Source organism: Taudactylus pleione, unplaced genomic scaffold (genome assembly GCF_031769625.1).
Source record: "Taudactylus pleione unplaced genomic scaffold, aTauple2 ptg000113l, whole genome shotgun sequence".
In the NCBI taxonomy this organism is placed as follows: domain Eukaryota; kingdom Metazoa; phylum Chordata; class Amphibia; order Anura; family Myobatrachidae; genus Taudactylus; species Taudactylus pleione.
This window is the reverse complement of record NW_028284515.1, coordinates 8,998,033-9,013,654: the sequence shown is the minus strand read 5'-3', so window position 1 is coordinate 9,013,654 and position 15,622 is coordinate 8,998,033. Positions and strand designations below refer to the sequence as shown.

The 15,622-nt window shown below is 46.6% G+C and overlaps 1 protein-coding gene across 3 annotated transcripts in view; it reads left to right on the top strand.

The window, feature by feature from the left end:
- The window catches only part of KCNH5 (potassium voltage-gated channel subfamily H member 5), a 543,084-nt gene that overhangs the window by 430,078 nt on the left and 97,384 nt on the right, over window positions 1-15,622 (top strand). For all 3 annotated transcript variants that reach the window (XM_088471312.1, XM_088471311.1, XM_088471310.1), the window contains one exon: window positions 13,203-13,399. In XM_088471312.1, the coding sequence (XP_088327438.1) occupies window positions 13,203-13,399 (197 nt within the window). The remainder of the gene's footprint in view (window positions 1-13,202; window positions 13,400-15,622) is intronic.

The window sequence follows — 15,622 nt, the reverse complement described above, 5'->3', positions numbered from 1 at the left end:
ATTTATGAAATATCTCAATAGAAATACTAGTTGATTTTAATAGGTCTGATATATCAATTGAATTTCTGAGACTAGGAAGTTCTATGCAAATTGGATTGATCAGAAAATGTCCAACATCAGGAAGGGAATTGGCTTTAGTGGGAGACTCTGGGCCTGATTCAGACACGGTCGCAAGCACTGAGCGCTCGCAACCGGGTCGATGGTGGCCCAGAGCGCATGCGCACGACGGAACCGGCTTCGTCATGCGCATGTGCGAGACCCGGATAGCGACGGGCAATCCGTCGCTCCGGGTCTCGTACCAAAGGGGGCGTGCTATCGGTGTTGAGTGACAGCACGCCCCCTTTGGTGGGTGGGCCGGGGGAGTGGCTGCCCAAACTGAGGCGTTCCCATGTGAACGCCTCCGTTTGGGGGCTGACCAACTGACATCACGAGTGATGTCAGTGGGAGACATTTCGGCTCTGTTAGAGCTGAAATCTCTCTGGGGCTTGCGTCAACGAGACCCTACCACAAGGGTCTCGTCGCAAGCCCGATGGTCGCGATGGTCTTGACCATCGTGACCATCTTCCTGGCCGCTCACTATAGCTGTGGGTGGTCACCCACAGCTATGCGAGCGTCGGGCTCTAAATCAGGGCCTCTGTTATTACTGAAGTAACTGCAGGAACCATAAACTTTACTGGAATCTCTTGAGTTTATAACACAATCATCACCTTGTATGCCTTATAGAATTAATACAAATAGGTATCCATTTTATAGGGATGCAGTCATATTAAGTTGAAATACTTTGTCATTGTTCAAATTCATTCGAACAATGGAAAAAACAGTTTCACACCTCAATGGTCGCAATCTAATGGTACATACACACGTAATGATATTTTGAACGATATGTCGATAACAACGTCATTATCGTTAAATCGTTCTAAAAAATCGTTCAGTTTATGAGTTATAACAATGAACGATAATCACAAATGCGCGCTCCCGTTTGTAGGTTGTAGTTATCGCTCATCATCCATTTCAGACTGTCCAACATGACGATTTTCATTAAGGGAAGGAACATTGGCCCTGATTCAGAGCCGGACGCTCTGACCAGAGCGCTCGCTCTGAATCAGGGCCCACCTCCATTAATATGGAGCGTCCTCCTGGACGCTCGTATAGCTGTGGGTCACCACCCACAGCATATACGAGCGTGCAAAATGATGGTCGCGATGGTCTTGACCATCGCGACCATCGAAACTGCGAGCAAAAGCCTGCGGTTGGGTTTTTCAACCGCAAGGCCAGGAGTGATTTTGGCTCTATCAGAGCCAAAATCACTCCCACTGACATCACTAGTGATGTCAGTGGGGCCGGCTTCAGACGGTAGGCGTTCCCTTGAGAATGCCTCTATCTGGCAGGCACGCCCCCGGCACGCCCACCGAAGGGGGAGTGCTGTCAGTCACCATCGACAGCACGCCCCCTTTGATGAGACACTCCGAGCGAAGGAAAGTCGTGCGCATGCGCAGTGGGGACCATCGACCCACTTGCGAGCGGACAGCCGCTCGCGAGTGGGTCTGAATGAGGGCCATTATTCGTTCATCGTTCAAAAAATTGTTCATTACACTTCAAAAACTCATTCACTTTTTCAAAGGGAAAATCTGACAGAAAATCGTTGGTTACAAAATCGTTACGTGTGTATGCACCTTAATACTTCTGAACTGTCTTTTTGAAGGCAATAAGGAGAATACATGGTGGTATGGATGATTACAATCTTTAACAATTCTCTTTCCATTCCTCAGACCACTGCTGACATTCATGGCCACGATAAAGGGCAGATTAGTACCAATAACATATTCAGCTGAGCAGGGGCATAGCTACGTATTTGAAGGCCCCATAGCAAACGTTTGTAAGGGCCCCTATGTACCACCCAATGGTGAAAAATGTTTATAACACTTGTAACTTTGAGAAAGAAGATGGGCCCCCCTAAACTCTGGGCCCCATAGCAGTTGCACCTCTTGCACCTATAGTCGTTACGCCCATGCAACTGAGCTCTCAAATGCCAGGATGACTAACCTTGCTCTGTACTTCCCGCCAGTCACCGCAAAAATGCTGATTGCATATGTACTAACATATGCGATTAGTATCGCAAAGGACAGCTCTTGCCGCCGGCTGGGTGGCTCTCCGCGGGTCTCCTGCCCCTCCAAGCCCCAGGAACTTCCTGCTGATGACCTCTGCAGGAAGTCCTGGGCTCCTCCTCCTCCTCCCCCTGCACGCGGAAGAAGAATAGGAGGAGAAGGAGGCGTGGGACCCAGGAGGAGCCCGCAGGAGGCTGAGGTGAGTGGGACCGGCAGCGAGAGGTGCTGGGCGACTACGGGGCGGCGGTGAAGCGGGATGCCTTAAGAAGCCCACAGGCTTCTATAGGGTAACACCAGAAAAACCTGGCGTTACCCTCTGCATCGAAAATCGGGCGGCCGGGGCTTAGTACATATGAAAATGTGGTAAAAACCCAGAAAACTGTTTTTTTTTTACCACATTTTGGGCCTGATTCAGAGCCGGTCGCTATTTGCGCTCGCTCGTCCAGAAAATAGGGGTGGCTATTCAAATGAACCGTTCGCTGTTTGCGGTCTGTTCACGCCTCTAGGTCTGAACGAGCGAACAAAACTTGCGGTCGTTTTTTGGGAAACTACGCCCCCTGGCTGCTCGCATCCTACGTCATGTCCGCTATTTATTAGATTAATCGAGTACATCGAACAGGGTATGAGCTGCTCGCTATTCTCGTGGTTGGTTTTTGCTACCACAATTTTGCGAGCAGTTCTGGCTCTAAAATAACCCAGTGACGTGGTCAATGACGCTGCTGTTTTAAATATGCACACCCATAAAACGTCCGTTTTGACCTTTAAGCACGCCTGCGATCGGATCTCCACTCCCCGTTTTCAAGCACCTTCCCCTGTTACCACCCACATACGCCTCATCCTGTCACTCAAATTAGCAGGCATTCGCTATTTTGCGAGCACATGAATTTCGGCCGCACTGACTGGTTCGCGCATGCGTATAACGATCCGTATGCATGCGCAGTTGGGCAAACATCGCTCGGAGCGAACGAGCTGCCGCTTACGAGTGGCTCTGAATCAGGCCCTTTGCCTTTAGTACCTGGCTTAAGAGCTTATGAAAGTTTTTAGAGCTGCTCCCATACCAGACTGGGATGTAATGAGTCAACACACTTTCAAACAGCAATAAAAATTCACCAGGTTTTTAGTCAATAAATTTTCCGACCACAATTTCCTAAGTTAATATAGGCGATGTTGTGCCTTTTTAACCATATTGTCAATATTTGAGGTCCTCAGATATGGTGACGCCTAGCAACTTCAGTTAATGGTTATAAATTTGGCCTTGCCGATCCAATTATGATCTTTATTTTTTTGGGGGGGGGATTCAAGACCAGATAGTTATCCTAAATCCATTTAATCAAATTATCAACTTAACCCCGATATAACTTGTCATCTCCATCGGTAATGAGGCTCACTAAGGTCATATCATTGGCAAACTTGACAATAGAATTAGATTTAAATAGTGGGAGACAATTCATAAGTAAAAAGAGAAAGTAATATTGGGTTTACAACGCACTGTTGTGGGGCAGCAGTAATCCTAACTACAGCAGATAGCGAGTTCCATCTTACTTGTTGAGGCCTGTTAATTAAAAAAATCTAAGAGCCAATTTAAACTAGTCACATAAAATTTGAGCTTGTGCAGTTTGACTACCAATGTTGCTGGAAAAATGTTGTAAAATGCAGAGCAGTAGACAACAATGAGTAATCTCACACAGCATCGCAACAAGCTGTCGGGGCCGCCAGCACGGAAAGTGCAGCACTGCCCCAAGCATCCTGAAGGATACCTGCCTGCAGTGTCCAAATGAGCTGCAAAACTGGATTCAGGATGTAGTTCCATGGGCCATGTGGCAGTGAGGGTGCCTCCCCCTAGGGAACTGTGTGACGGTACATGTCGCACACCCCTAGTTATGACCCTCTCACATAGGTATCAGGCAGTTCTAAGTGACTGAGGGTAGAATACACCCCCATGAGTAAACCATCCTCAGTTGACCTATTCTATCTTAATTATGTCTATCAAAGCCAGCTGGCAGACTACTTTCTTCTTCAGGGTCCATAGGGCTACACAGGGAGACCTTGGGGGTGTAGGTGGTGGTTGAGGACCGGGCACCGAACAGTTAAAGCTTTGCTCCCAGGATGCAACTGTCTTTCCCCTTAGCGCCGTAGCTGGACGGCAGTGCGCCCTGTGCAGCACTGCCACCTCTTTAGCTCCCTCCCCGCCCCCATCCTCCCCCTGAGCGCTTACCTTTCCATGCAGGGGGTGGAGGGTGGGCGGGACCTTCCGCTGGCTTTCTTGGTGCGCTGCGCACCACCGCAGGAGGTCTACTCCTGCAGACCTCCGGAGCCGGAAACTGTGTGGCCGGTGACCCTGGAAGGATTCCATCCTGTGCGGAGGCACCGGCCGCACCACCCTCCCTACGGCCCTGCTTCCCCCTATACTCTGCCCCCATGCCAGAGGCACTTCAGTTTTGTTGGCCGCTGTAATAGGGAAAGCTGACATTCCCATGCTGATTGTTAACCACTGGGACGCTGGATTCCCATTTCATATGTACCCTGGTGGTCTAGTGGATCACGTTGTCGGAGCCAGTGTTCACCCTCAGCACCTGTGGTCTATCCCCTGAGACTGGAGGTAAGACTGCCACAAGCGGTGACCCGCCCTACCTGTCCCCATAGAAACCGGGCTGCAGTCTGTGTCTGTCCGCGGGGCTGACTAGCAAGGTACCCGGGATGCCCGTCGAGAGCACCAGGCGGAACTGGCATTGCGGCGCCCAGAGGGGTGATGGAGCCACAGCACAGACGTTCCACGGACAGTCTGGCCCCTCTCCTCAGCTCAGGGCTCCATTCCTCTGAGGTCTAGCTTCTCTGTGCTGCTCTCCTCCTCTGACCACGCCTGCCTCAGAGGTCTCCGGGTGGCCATTTTCTCCAGGCTCAGCCACAGCAGGGTCCGGTTCCCCTACATACCTCTCTCTGGAGACAGGTTATGTAGCACTATAGCCAGAAGAGTAGCGTGGATGCATAGCGCCCGGAGAAAGTGCATTTCATAGCGCCCCCCCCTGTACTGAACTGTGCCAGTGGGGTATGGCCAGCCTGCGCGGGAATACTGAAGTGGAGAAAAAAAAGCAAACAGTGGAAGTATCACGCTGGGCGTTGAGGTCCCATTGGGGGAGTAGAATGCTTCGGTGATTTACTGCCCCAAACAGCTTTCACTGGAGTGGGAACACCTATGGGAAGCTCCATTCTCAGCTATGCTCCTACTTCGCAAATATACATTGCACCTATATTAATGTGGAATCGGTGTGAAATACCGCCAGCCGCAAGATGAGCAGAGCCCGGCAGCGGAAGCCCGACAGCGCTGGAAATCCCGATTGTCGCTAAGGTAAGTATAAACTAACCTAACCCCCTAACCCTCCTTTGGGGTGCCTAACCCTAACCTCCCCCCCCCCAAGTGCCTAACCCTAACCCCCACCTTCCCCACTGCCTAACCCTAAGTTACCCGGGGGGTGCCTAACCCTCCCTCCCCCTAGCCCTCCCGAGGGGGTGCCTAACCCTGTCCCCCCTAAACCTAACCCTCCCCCCCACGGCTGTCCGCTTGCGGCGCCCGGCATCCCTTCGATCGGGATGCCGGGCGCCTCTCTCCCGGCGTCGGGGAAATGTCAGGCGTCTATATCTAGACGTCCGGCATTTCACCCTCGCCGGGATATGATAGTCGGGAATCCGGATGTCGGTATTAAGGCAGCCGGTTTCCCGATTGTATACCATTAATGTGAGTACTACTAATCATGTTCTGTCTACCACCATTATTTCAGGTCTCTTTATTATTTTTTGAAAGACCTTTCAATTAACACTTTGTGGTCATGCCTGGGAACACCTCATTACTTTACATAGCAAAGCAGTGACTATTTTTTAAACTCATACCTTATAATTGAAGTTTAGGATTTTTCCTCAGATGTGTCACTTTTAAGTCCATTGAAGCACAGAATGAGGAGAGGAGGGAGGGGATCAAAGAGGAGAGGGGAGTGGAAAGTGCCGAACAGAGAGGTGGGGTGACAGAGGCCAATAAGAAAGGAGAGGGGAAGGCAAAGCCAATCAGAGAGGGCCAGTGACAGAAGCCAATAAGAAAAGGAGAGGGGTGGTGATAGAAGCCAATAAGAAAGGAGAGGGGAGGAACAAAGTGGATCAGAGAGGGGTGGTGACAGAGCCAATAAGAAAGGAGAGGACAGGGGAGCCGATCACAGGGTAGAGGGGAGAGAATTAAAGAGGTGAGAAGTGAATATAATCAAGCTGACAGGAAAGGGGGGGTGACAGAAGGTGATCATAAAGGAGGGCCGGCAATCTGGGCTACCTGAGGGAACATGAAATGTAGAAGCAAATCTCAGATCCGTCACTTATTTAGGATATAGAGCAAACAAACTGAGAACCCTGGATGGCGCCCTGTCCATTTTGGCGCCTGGAACACTTGAGGGGGGGGGGGGGGGGGAGTGCCGTAGCACGCAAGTTCTCCGGGCACCCTGGCTACACGCTACTCCTCTGCCAGGGCCACCTGCATGCATTTGCCCCCCAGGCTAAAAGTTGCCAGCCAGCCCCTGCCCTTGACTATAGCCTACCAGCATTTAAGGACTGAGTAGTTTACTGTAGTGCCATTTTGCAGTTGTATGTATTTCTGCATTGTATGTGACTGATGCTAGCGCTGTCTGTATATTCTCTCTATACTGTCATCATATATCTTTCCCTTTTTTCTCACCTTTGCCCCTTTTGCCTAAGGGGCTGCCACAAGCTCCCCCCCTCCCACTATGGGGTTGCCACAACAGGTACAAGCAGTACAGGTACAATGCAGCTCCCTCCTATGTGTAGACATACTCTCTAACTCAGTACAAAGTCTAGCGGCTAACTCTACAGCCTTTAAAAATATGTGGCAAGGTGAGAAGCCCCTACCCAGCAAGACTACTCAGCGTCCTGTGTTATCTTCACAGTCTACGCAGCTCTCAGATTCTGAGGTGTCATTTGAGGAGGCAGAATATGCTGATCTCTCTAATAGTGAATTCCCTTCGGGGGAAAGAAGCAGAGATTCAGTCTAAAATGAATATACCTGCTTTGGTGCGAGTGGTTAGATCTATCTTACAAATAGAAGATGATGAGCGCGCCCCCAACAACAAAAAGTGGCTTCAGCAGAGTTTACCCTCTCGGATCAACTAGTTGGGCACATGGCAGAGGCTTGGCAGATGCCTAGTAAGAGGTTTCAGCCCCCAAAATGCCTGACCTCTTGTTTTCTTTTCCTGCAGCTCATTGTGCAAGATGGGAGACTCCCCCAACACGTTTGATTACAAGCGCTACATTACCTATCCCTACAGTTTCCTTACTAAAGGTCCCTATGGATAGAAAGATTAAAACTGTCCTTAAATCTGTGTACTCTCATTCAGGTGCCATTGCTCACCCGGCCATGGCTATTGCATGGGTGGCTAAAGCAAATGAGAGCTGGGCAGATGCCCTTGAAGAATCTTTTCCCTCAGACGCCTCTCGGGATCAGATGTCTTATGTAGCTCAGATAAGAGATGCAGCTTCATATATTGGAGAAGCGATTTGAATGCCAGTCTCCTAGCTTCTAGAGCTTTGGCCATGGCTGTGTCTGCCCGCCGCATTCTGTGGCTGCGGTCATGGAAGGCGGATGCAGATTCTGAGAAAGCTTTAGAAGCATTACCTTACAATGGGGAGATCTTGTTTGACCCAGACTGAGACAAGATTGTAGCCACAATAACAGCATCAAAGACTGCCTTTCTGCCTTCAGCAGCTACCGCAAAACCTAGGACAACATCCTTTAGGTTTTTTCGTCCCCAAGGAAAGCCTAAGGGTCAATCCTTTCCTAGACGGTTTCCACTAGGGTCGCTAAGCCCAGTACCAAGCAGACCTGGACCACCAGACTTCCTGTTCAAAATCCGAGGACAAGCCTTCAGTCTGATGGGACGGGCCTCCCCCTAGGGGACCCCAGAGTAGGAGGCTGACTTATTCAATTTGCCCAGTGCTGTCGTCAAACTACCACAGACGCTTGGGTAAGAGAAGTGGTCTCCCACGGGCGCGCCCTCTCATTTCTAAGATGGCCACCCCACCAATTTTTCTACACAGGCACTCCATCAGACCCGAACAAGACCCTGCTCATCCATAAAGCCATTCAGTCCTTGCTGCAAGCAGGGGTTCTAGTTCCAGTCCCGCTATCACAGCGAGGAAATGGTTTTTATTCTACTCTCTTTCTGGTTCTGAAACCAAATGGGTCTCATCAGCTTATCCTCAACCTCAAATCCCTAAACAAGTTCACCAAGGTACCCAGGTTCAGGATGGAAACCCTACTCTCTATTATCCTAGCTATGGAGCCTGGGGACTTTATGGTATCTCTGGATATTCAGGATGCTTACCTAAATGTACCTACTATAGTGCTCTCTCATCAGCAATATCTCCGGTTTGCTATACTACAGCAACATTTCCAATTTCAGGAACCTTTGGACTGTCTACAGCTCCACGGGCGTTTACCAAAATTATGGCTATCATGGTGGCCCACCTGTGTGGTCAGAGGGTCCGGCAGCTACCATACCTGGACGATCTCTTGCTCTTAGCAAGTTCCCCAGAGGTACTTCAACGCCATCTTCAGGTAAACATTACCTTCCTACAAAAGCGCTGCAGATTCAACTGGAAGAAATCCTCCCTGAATCCTTCACAAAGGATGGTTCATCTGGGAGCTCTTTTGGATTCTCAGGATCAGAGAATCTTCCTGACAGCGGAAAAGATCTCCACACTGAAAATACGTGTGCGCAGATTCCTACGCAGTCGCTGAGTGTCAGTCCATTCAGCAATGCAAGGCTTTGAGGAAGGCTGAGAGCCGAAACACGTTAGTGTGACTGGTGAAACATCGTGGCTGCCTTGGGAACCCAGACAGAGAGGGTGAGAGTTTACTCCACAGTGTTCCTTATCCGGATTAGAGGGACACTGATTACATGTTTTTTTCCCCTGCCTTGGTCTGAAGGCCCCATTTTACGTGGCCATTTGTCTGTTTATTTGTATTAATAAATTTTTTTAGGAATTACACTATGGATTGTTTCTTTTAATATCTATGAGGAATTGCGGTTAATTGGAAAATTCTGAGTTGGAGCATTAGTCTATTATCCAGATTCAATACAGAGAAGGGATGGACAACAGAATCTTAGATGTAAGTGGAGATATTATATTGTTATTTCACCGACTTACATCTATCTCACAGACTGTTTGTTTTCTGTTCTTTTTGAGGAATTCACTAAAGAAAAACAGCATTATAAGAAGGATCTTGCTTATGTGGACTTGTGATCATATTATTGTACACATTTACGAAGATCACAGATTCTTTGAAGTACCCTTTAGAATTTGCGCTTGGTGTGTATTTTGGTGTTGTTGATTGTGCAAGTGTGGTGGGGACCATACTTATACCGAGTGGCATTTCGCCAGTGTGTGCGCAGAATTTACATCTTTTTTTTTTAGAAACTGTAATTAGCCCAGAGGTTCCCAATCACGGTCCTCAAGGCTCCCCAACAGTTCAGGTTTTAGAGATATCCATGGTTGAGCACAGGTGATTTAATTAGTTCCTCAGCCTATGATGTTCATTCTACTGCCAAACCTAGAGTATCAGTGGACATCTTCCTTTCTGACCTCTTGGAAGCTCTGACAACAACTGACTTTTGGTTTTGTATCCATAGAGGGCATTGATATTGTCATTCATCTAGTATGTATGATACGGGGTTTCTCCAGTGCTTGTAGCTTATTTCTTCCCTGTTTCTTGAGATAGAATGATTAAAAAAAAAAAAAAGGTTAAAAAACGAAAAAGGAAGTACTTGTATTAGATAAAACAGGAATATGCCCACAAACAGAGCCGTAACAAGGGGTGTAAGAGCAGTGCCACCACACAGAGCACAGAGCCCTGTGTGTGGCACCGTCACTGCCCCGCGGCGCCTGCATCTGTCTAATGGTGCCTAGTATAGCCAGAATCGCTGCTGCAGTGCCGCCTGGAGCGTCCTTTGGATGCTCCAGACGTGCACATTGCAGCGTATGCAGCCACCTGGAACATCCTGAAGATGCTGCAGGCACTGATGCAAGGACCCATGCCTGAAACTTTTTTACTCCTTAAACCTTGTCTAAACGGCGTTATCCGGGCTAATAACAAATGACTAATGCAGGAGATAATACTGGTATTTCGGTCTTGGATCATTTACAGTATCAAGATCCGAAAAGTTTATCTGAAGATGGTGTTAGCATGTCTATCCTATGGGGACAGCATCGTCGTAGAGGAATTTTTGGATCCCTTCGGGGCAGGATGGAGCGTGAACATATGAACTAATGACACAGCGTCAGAGCCCGGAAATTCATTCTATCAGCAGCGAATGTATTGCCACTGGGACAGCTGCTTATTGGATGCACACTCTTGGCATGTCTGTAATGATAAATTAGCCTGTTACTTCATCTCTTTACACTGCAAATAGTGGCAATAACAGATAACTTAACAGGTCATACATAACTAGGCCCCTTTTGTGTTTCGCACATAGCATTTTCACTGATTTAACAACTAGCTCTTAGCTACTGTACTACTTAAGGCACTGTTTAGCACACTAATAATATTTAACAAGCATCATTGCATTTTGAAGCCATTATCTGGAGACAATGTACATAATGCAACAATTATATACACAGTGAATGTTACATTGTTGAAGCAGAATGACTATAGATTGTCGCCTGTAACCAGATAAGTTCTGTACTGTTCTCTATCTCTGTAACCGCATCAGGATATTAAACCAGGAAAAGCTAAAAATAGCAGCATCCAAACGTGACTTCAGGAACACAACTATGATAAGAGTACATTATAGCCATGTAAGGCAGAAAACAGCTTGTATTGATATTTTTAATAGTAAAAATATCAGTTTCACGTTCCTACACTGCAAAAGAAAAAAAATCAAAATATTTGTAATAAATGACAAGGTTGAATGAAAGAATGATCCCATTTAGAAGCATCTTTAATCCAATAGCAGCTGGTCTGTACATATGAGGTACATGTACAATTCAGAAACCCCAGCAGCAGAATTTCTGTACTTCATAGTCACGGTCAACGCTTTTGCTTTTTTCACACATCCCTACAAATCCTGCAAAAAAAAAAACAAAACCCTACAGTATTTCCCTGGTTCTGGTCATATCGCTGCTGTGTAAAATGTTGGTGAAGGAGATCTACGTACAAAGAATATCTTGACAGAGCATAATAATAGTATTCAGTGGGTGGGATGAGATGTGACTGGAACTCAGCTCATCCCACAGGTAATTAGCATTTTATCTTTAGGAACTCTACATACAATAAGACCTTTAAAGAAATGATGTTGCCTTTTATGGTGGGTTCTACAACTTTCTAGAACAAGAGAAACTAAGGGGTATATTTACTAAATGCGAGTTTTTAGAAGTGGACTTGTTGCCCATAGCAACCAATCAGATTCTACTTATCATTTATCTACAGTAGCACCTTCTAGAAGATAATAGCTAGAATCGGATTGGTTGCTATGGGCAACAACTCCACTTCTAAAAACCCGCACTTTAGTAAATATACACCTAATATTTGGAATAACACTGTCCTTCAAAATATACAGTATATTCGAATACCAGAAACATTCTGTTGCTGCCATGTGACTGACAGGTTGTGAATAGTGGCCCTCACCTGCAACATCTGAAAACAATCAAATTTAATGATTTAAAAAAAACAAAGGTGTGACAGCCCCAATTTAAAGGCTTGGTGCCACAGTCCTGCTCATGAACATCTTTGTGCGGCCAGCCTTCAGGGCAGGAGGCAGGTTGCATGCATAGTACTGTATGCCCCATCCGCTCAATGCAGAGCAAGATTAAACAAAATGCAGATGGGTGACTGCATGGACCAGTAGCGGTGTGTGGCTAGTGGCTTCCTATTGGTCCACATGGTAACAACCCCAAAACTGTACATACACCCCTTATCCCTTTCTTTCTGTTGTTTTGGTTAATTGTTATAACATAGAAAAACATTAAGAGGTCAGTCCAATTAGCCTCGAAGGGTGCGAGTTGCCTTTGCCACATCGTTAAAACGCCGGCAACGGCATCTATTCTTGCACCCCTCGTTGCCCTCTCTCAATTTTTCAGCGAGTTCAGGCAGCCGTACAGTGGAGCTGTTGCTGCGATGACTCTCATCTACGAGTACATCGCGGACAATTGGTTTGACCCCTAAGATGGTATGGTATTGCAATATGTCTGTCAAATGTTGTATTTGGTCTTCTTGGATCAATAAAGAAAGTATTCATATAAAATAAGTTTCAAGTAACCCCTGTTTTGTAGTAAATATATTGGGGTATACACTACAGTAGGGTCTATCGTTTTCATCTACTATAGGTGACTCTTAAGGTTCATTACTAGAGTGAATCACTTACAGTAGTCTGCAATTTCGTGGTCTACTGTGCGTCAACATATGTACCCTAATAATGTTTTTGATCCTTTTTGAATGACTGTGATCTATATATTTGCAATCTCTTCTAACAATTAAAACATTGTACAGTTTAACTGCAATGCATTTTATGTCTTTAGTTTTTCTTTTTCTTAATGGTGAGTGAAAAAACGGTTCTAAATAGTAGATTTAGGGCCCCATTTATCAACGAAACTAAATGCCAGTGGCATATTTTGTTTAGTTAGCAGTGAATGTGATTATACCACTGTTATTCATCATTACTTACCCCACCAGCGAGGTCCAGCAACAATCTCCCTACTTAGCTCTGTTGCTGGCAGCCTGGTTTCTGTTTCATGCGCGTGACACAGAAACCCGGCAATGCCTGGAAGGCTTTGCTAAAGCCGAAAAGACTGCTGTCGGGTCCGCCCGCATCGCACTCGCCATCTAAAGATGGCGAGAGCGATGCAGTGACAAACAGCGATAATCTTAGAATACCGCCATTTAAATATTGAAAGGCTGACATAACCCTTTAGTGAGTGCTAAAGGGGTTATGTCTCGTTGATAAATGGGGCCCTTATTTTCTAAATAGAGAACAATAATAAGTGAATACACTGCAATCTGATTGGTATCTGCCATACTTTTTGTAACATCTTGCTCTCCTGTTTCTGTAGGAAAGGGGGATGTATTTGGTGATGTGTTCTGGAAAGAGACCACTCTTGCTCATGCTTGCGCCAATGTCCGAGCGCTGACTTACTGCGATTTACACATCATTAAACGAGAAGCTTTGCTAAAAGTCCTGGACTTCTACACAGCCTTTGCAAATTCATTCTCCAGGAACCTTACACTGACCTGTAACCTGAGGAAACGGGTAGGACTGTATTTGCTATATAAATGTCTAAAGATCTCTCTTTTGTACTATATTTACTATATAATGCTCATTTTCAAACAAAAAAAGCTGATACTCCCTGAGATGAACTTATAGCCATTGTCTATTCTATACAATCTACCTAACAATATAATGTAAATACCAGACTATCAGCTGATCAGTGCAAGCTACAGTATATTACAGGATGTGATTAACTAAGTTTAGACATACATGCCTACTCTCCCAGGAAGGCTCCCGATTTTTCGGGCAACTCACCGCACCCCCGGAAAAGTAGGCATTTCTCCCGCATCCCGGCCACTTCCTAGTGAAGTGGGCAGAATGGGGAGAATTTTCCCGGAATCCGTGGGTCGGTGAGTAGGGGGCGGGGCCTATTTATGCAATTCTATGAAACTGGCGTAATTTGGCCCCACCCCTAGTTAAATATGCAGGAACCCTGCATTTAATTGTGAGGGGCATGGCTTAATGCTAATAGTCTGGTCCCGCCCCCTGTCACCGCCCACCTGCATCTCCTCTCATGGCAACTCCCAGAAAGAAAAATATAAATGTCAGCAAGTATGAATTTAGGGCTTACTTGGTTAACCCCTTCACAGCAAAAGACAAGTGGGCCTCGTGCTTCACATATACTTTAAGACTGCAGGGGATGAGCTCCACTCGTTTTCTACAGTGACTGGGAGTGGAACCTTTTCCCCACCGGTCCAGATACTGCTGGGGACTGTGGACAGCAGCCAAGGGGCATTGTGAAGTGGTGTCACATATAAAGTCACTTTTAGAATAATAATAAAAATTAAAAAAATAAGTGAATGAAAAATAATGATGGGAATTATTTTATGACCCTAAGGGGTCTATTTACTAAGCTGTGTTAGGAGACAGAGTGAAAAGTGATAAGGTGCCAGCCAATCAGCTCCCAACTGTCATCTCACAGGCTGTGTTTGAAAAATGACAGTTGGGAGCTGATTGGCTGGCACCTTATCACTTTTCACTCTGTCTCCTAACACTGCTTAGTAAATAGACCCCATATATCTTCCCCACACTGGGCCTACCAGGATTGGTATATTATTGTTTAAAAGAAGAGTCACAATATCCCCTAGATTGCAGAAAAATGTCGGAGTCCAGAGATGAGGGAAGATCTCTCCCAACCTGGTCTTAGTAAATTCAGGGGTACCCACATTTGAAAAAGGGAAGTCCACTCTTTCAAATGATGCCCCCACCCCCCCCCCAGTAGCTATTGTCTGGTGATCACCAAACAATATCATCCTGCATAATGTTTTCCATCGATGGGCTAACATACACTGTTTCAAACACACATTTGGGCACCCTTGTTTGAACTAGGGGAGTCGGGGGTTTCCCCGGTGGGCCATCAGCAGAGAGGTCCGCCTCTTTACATAAGTGGGCGGGACTTACTGTTCCCTGTATCTCCAGCAGCGCATATTACAAAAAAAAAAAGTGTTGCTGCAATATCGTCCCCTAAATCCCCAAGCAGTCTATGTGTATGTGACTGTTAGCTCTTACTCTTGATCATCGTGGCCCTTCTGCTGTGCTGTCATTGTGTAGATGTTTCTTCATCCTTCTTTTTGAGGCTCCGTCCCTTTCTTCTCCGTGAATCCCCGCCCCTTTCACCACTATATTCTATCCCTGCAGTTCTCCTTCCCTAGTCACCTCCCCTAGTGCCTGTTGCGTCTTGCTTCCTCTCCCTGGCTTGCCAGCTTGTCTCTGGGGGCGATTCAATTGTTTTCTGGGCAGCAATATTTAATGGACACCCAGTGTTGCAATTAAATTGTTCTGGATGCCCATTAATTATCGCGATCTTCATGGCCAATTAGACCGGTTTAGCCAAGTAAAATGGCTAAACCTGTCCTGGTTATGCCCAAAATGCTTTTAGGAACTTTTTGCAGCGCTTGACGCTCTGCCTTAGCTGCCCAAACTCGGGAATCGGGGGAGGAAATGCACATCACAAAAAGGCATGCACCGCCAACAAGAGGCGTCTGTTTTACATATTCACAGCAGATGGGAGGGGCTGTCCAAAATTGCTGGCCTCCTCCAGATCAAGCAGTGGCCACATCACCCACCACAGTTTAGGACCCCCATATATTTAATTTAATATCAAAACCATAAAACAAAGTCTAATTGTTGCCACCCCTGCTCTGAACCATGCACATCATATAAGCAACCTACATCTCTACCCACAAGGTACCCTGACCTCCATCA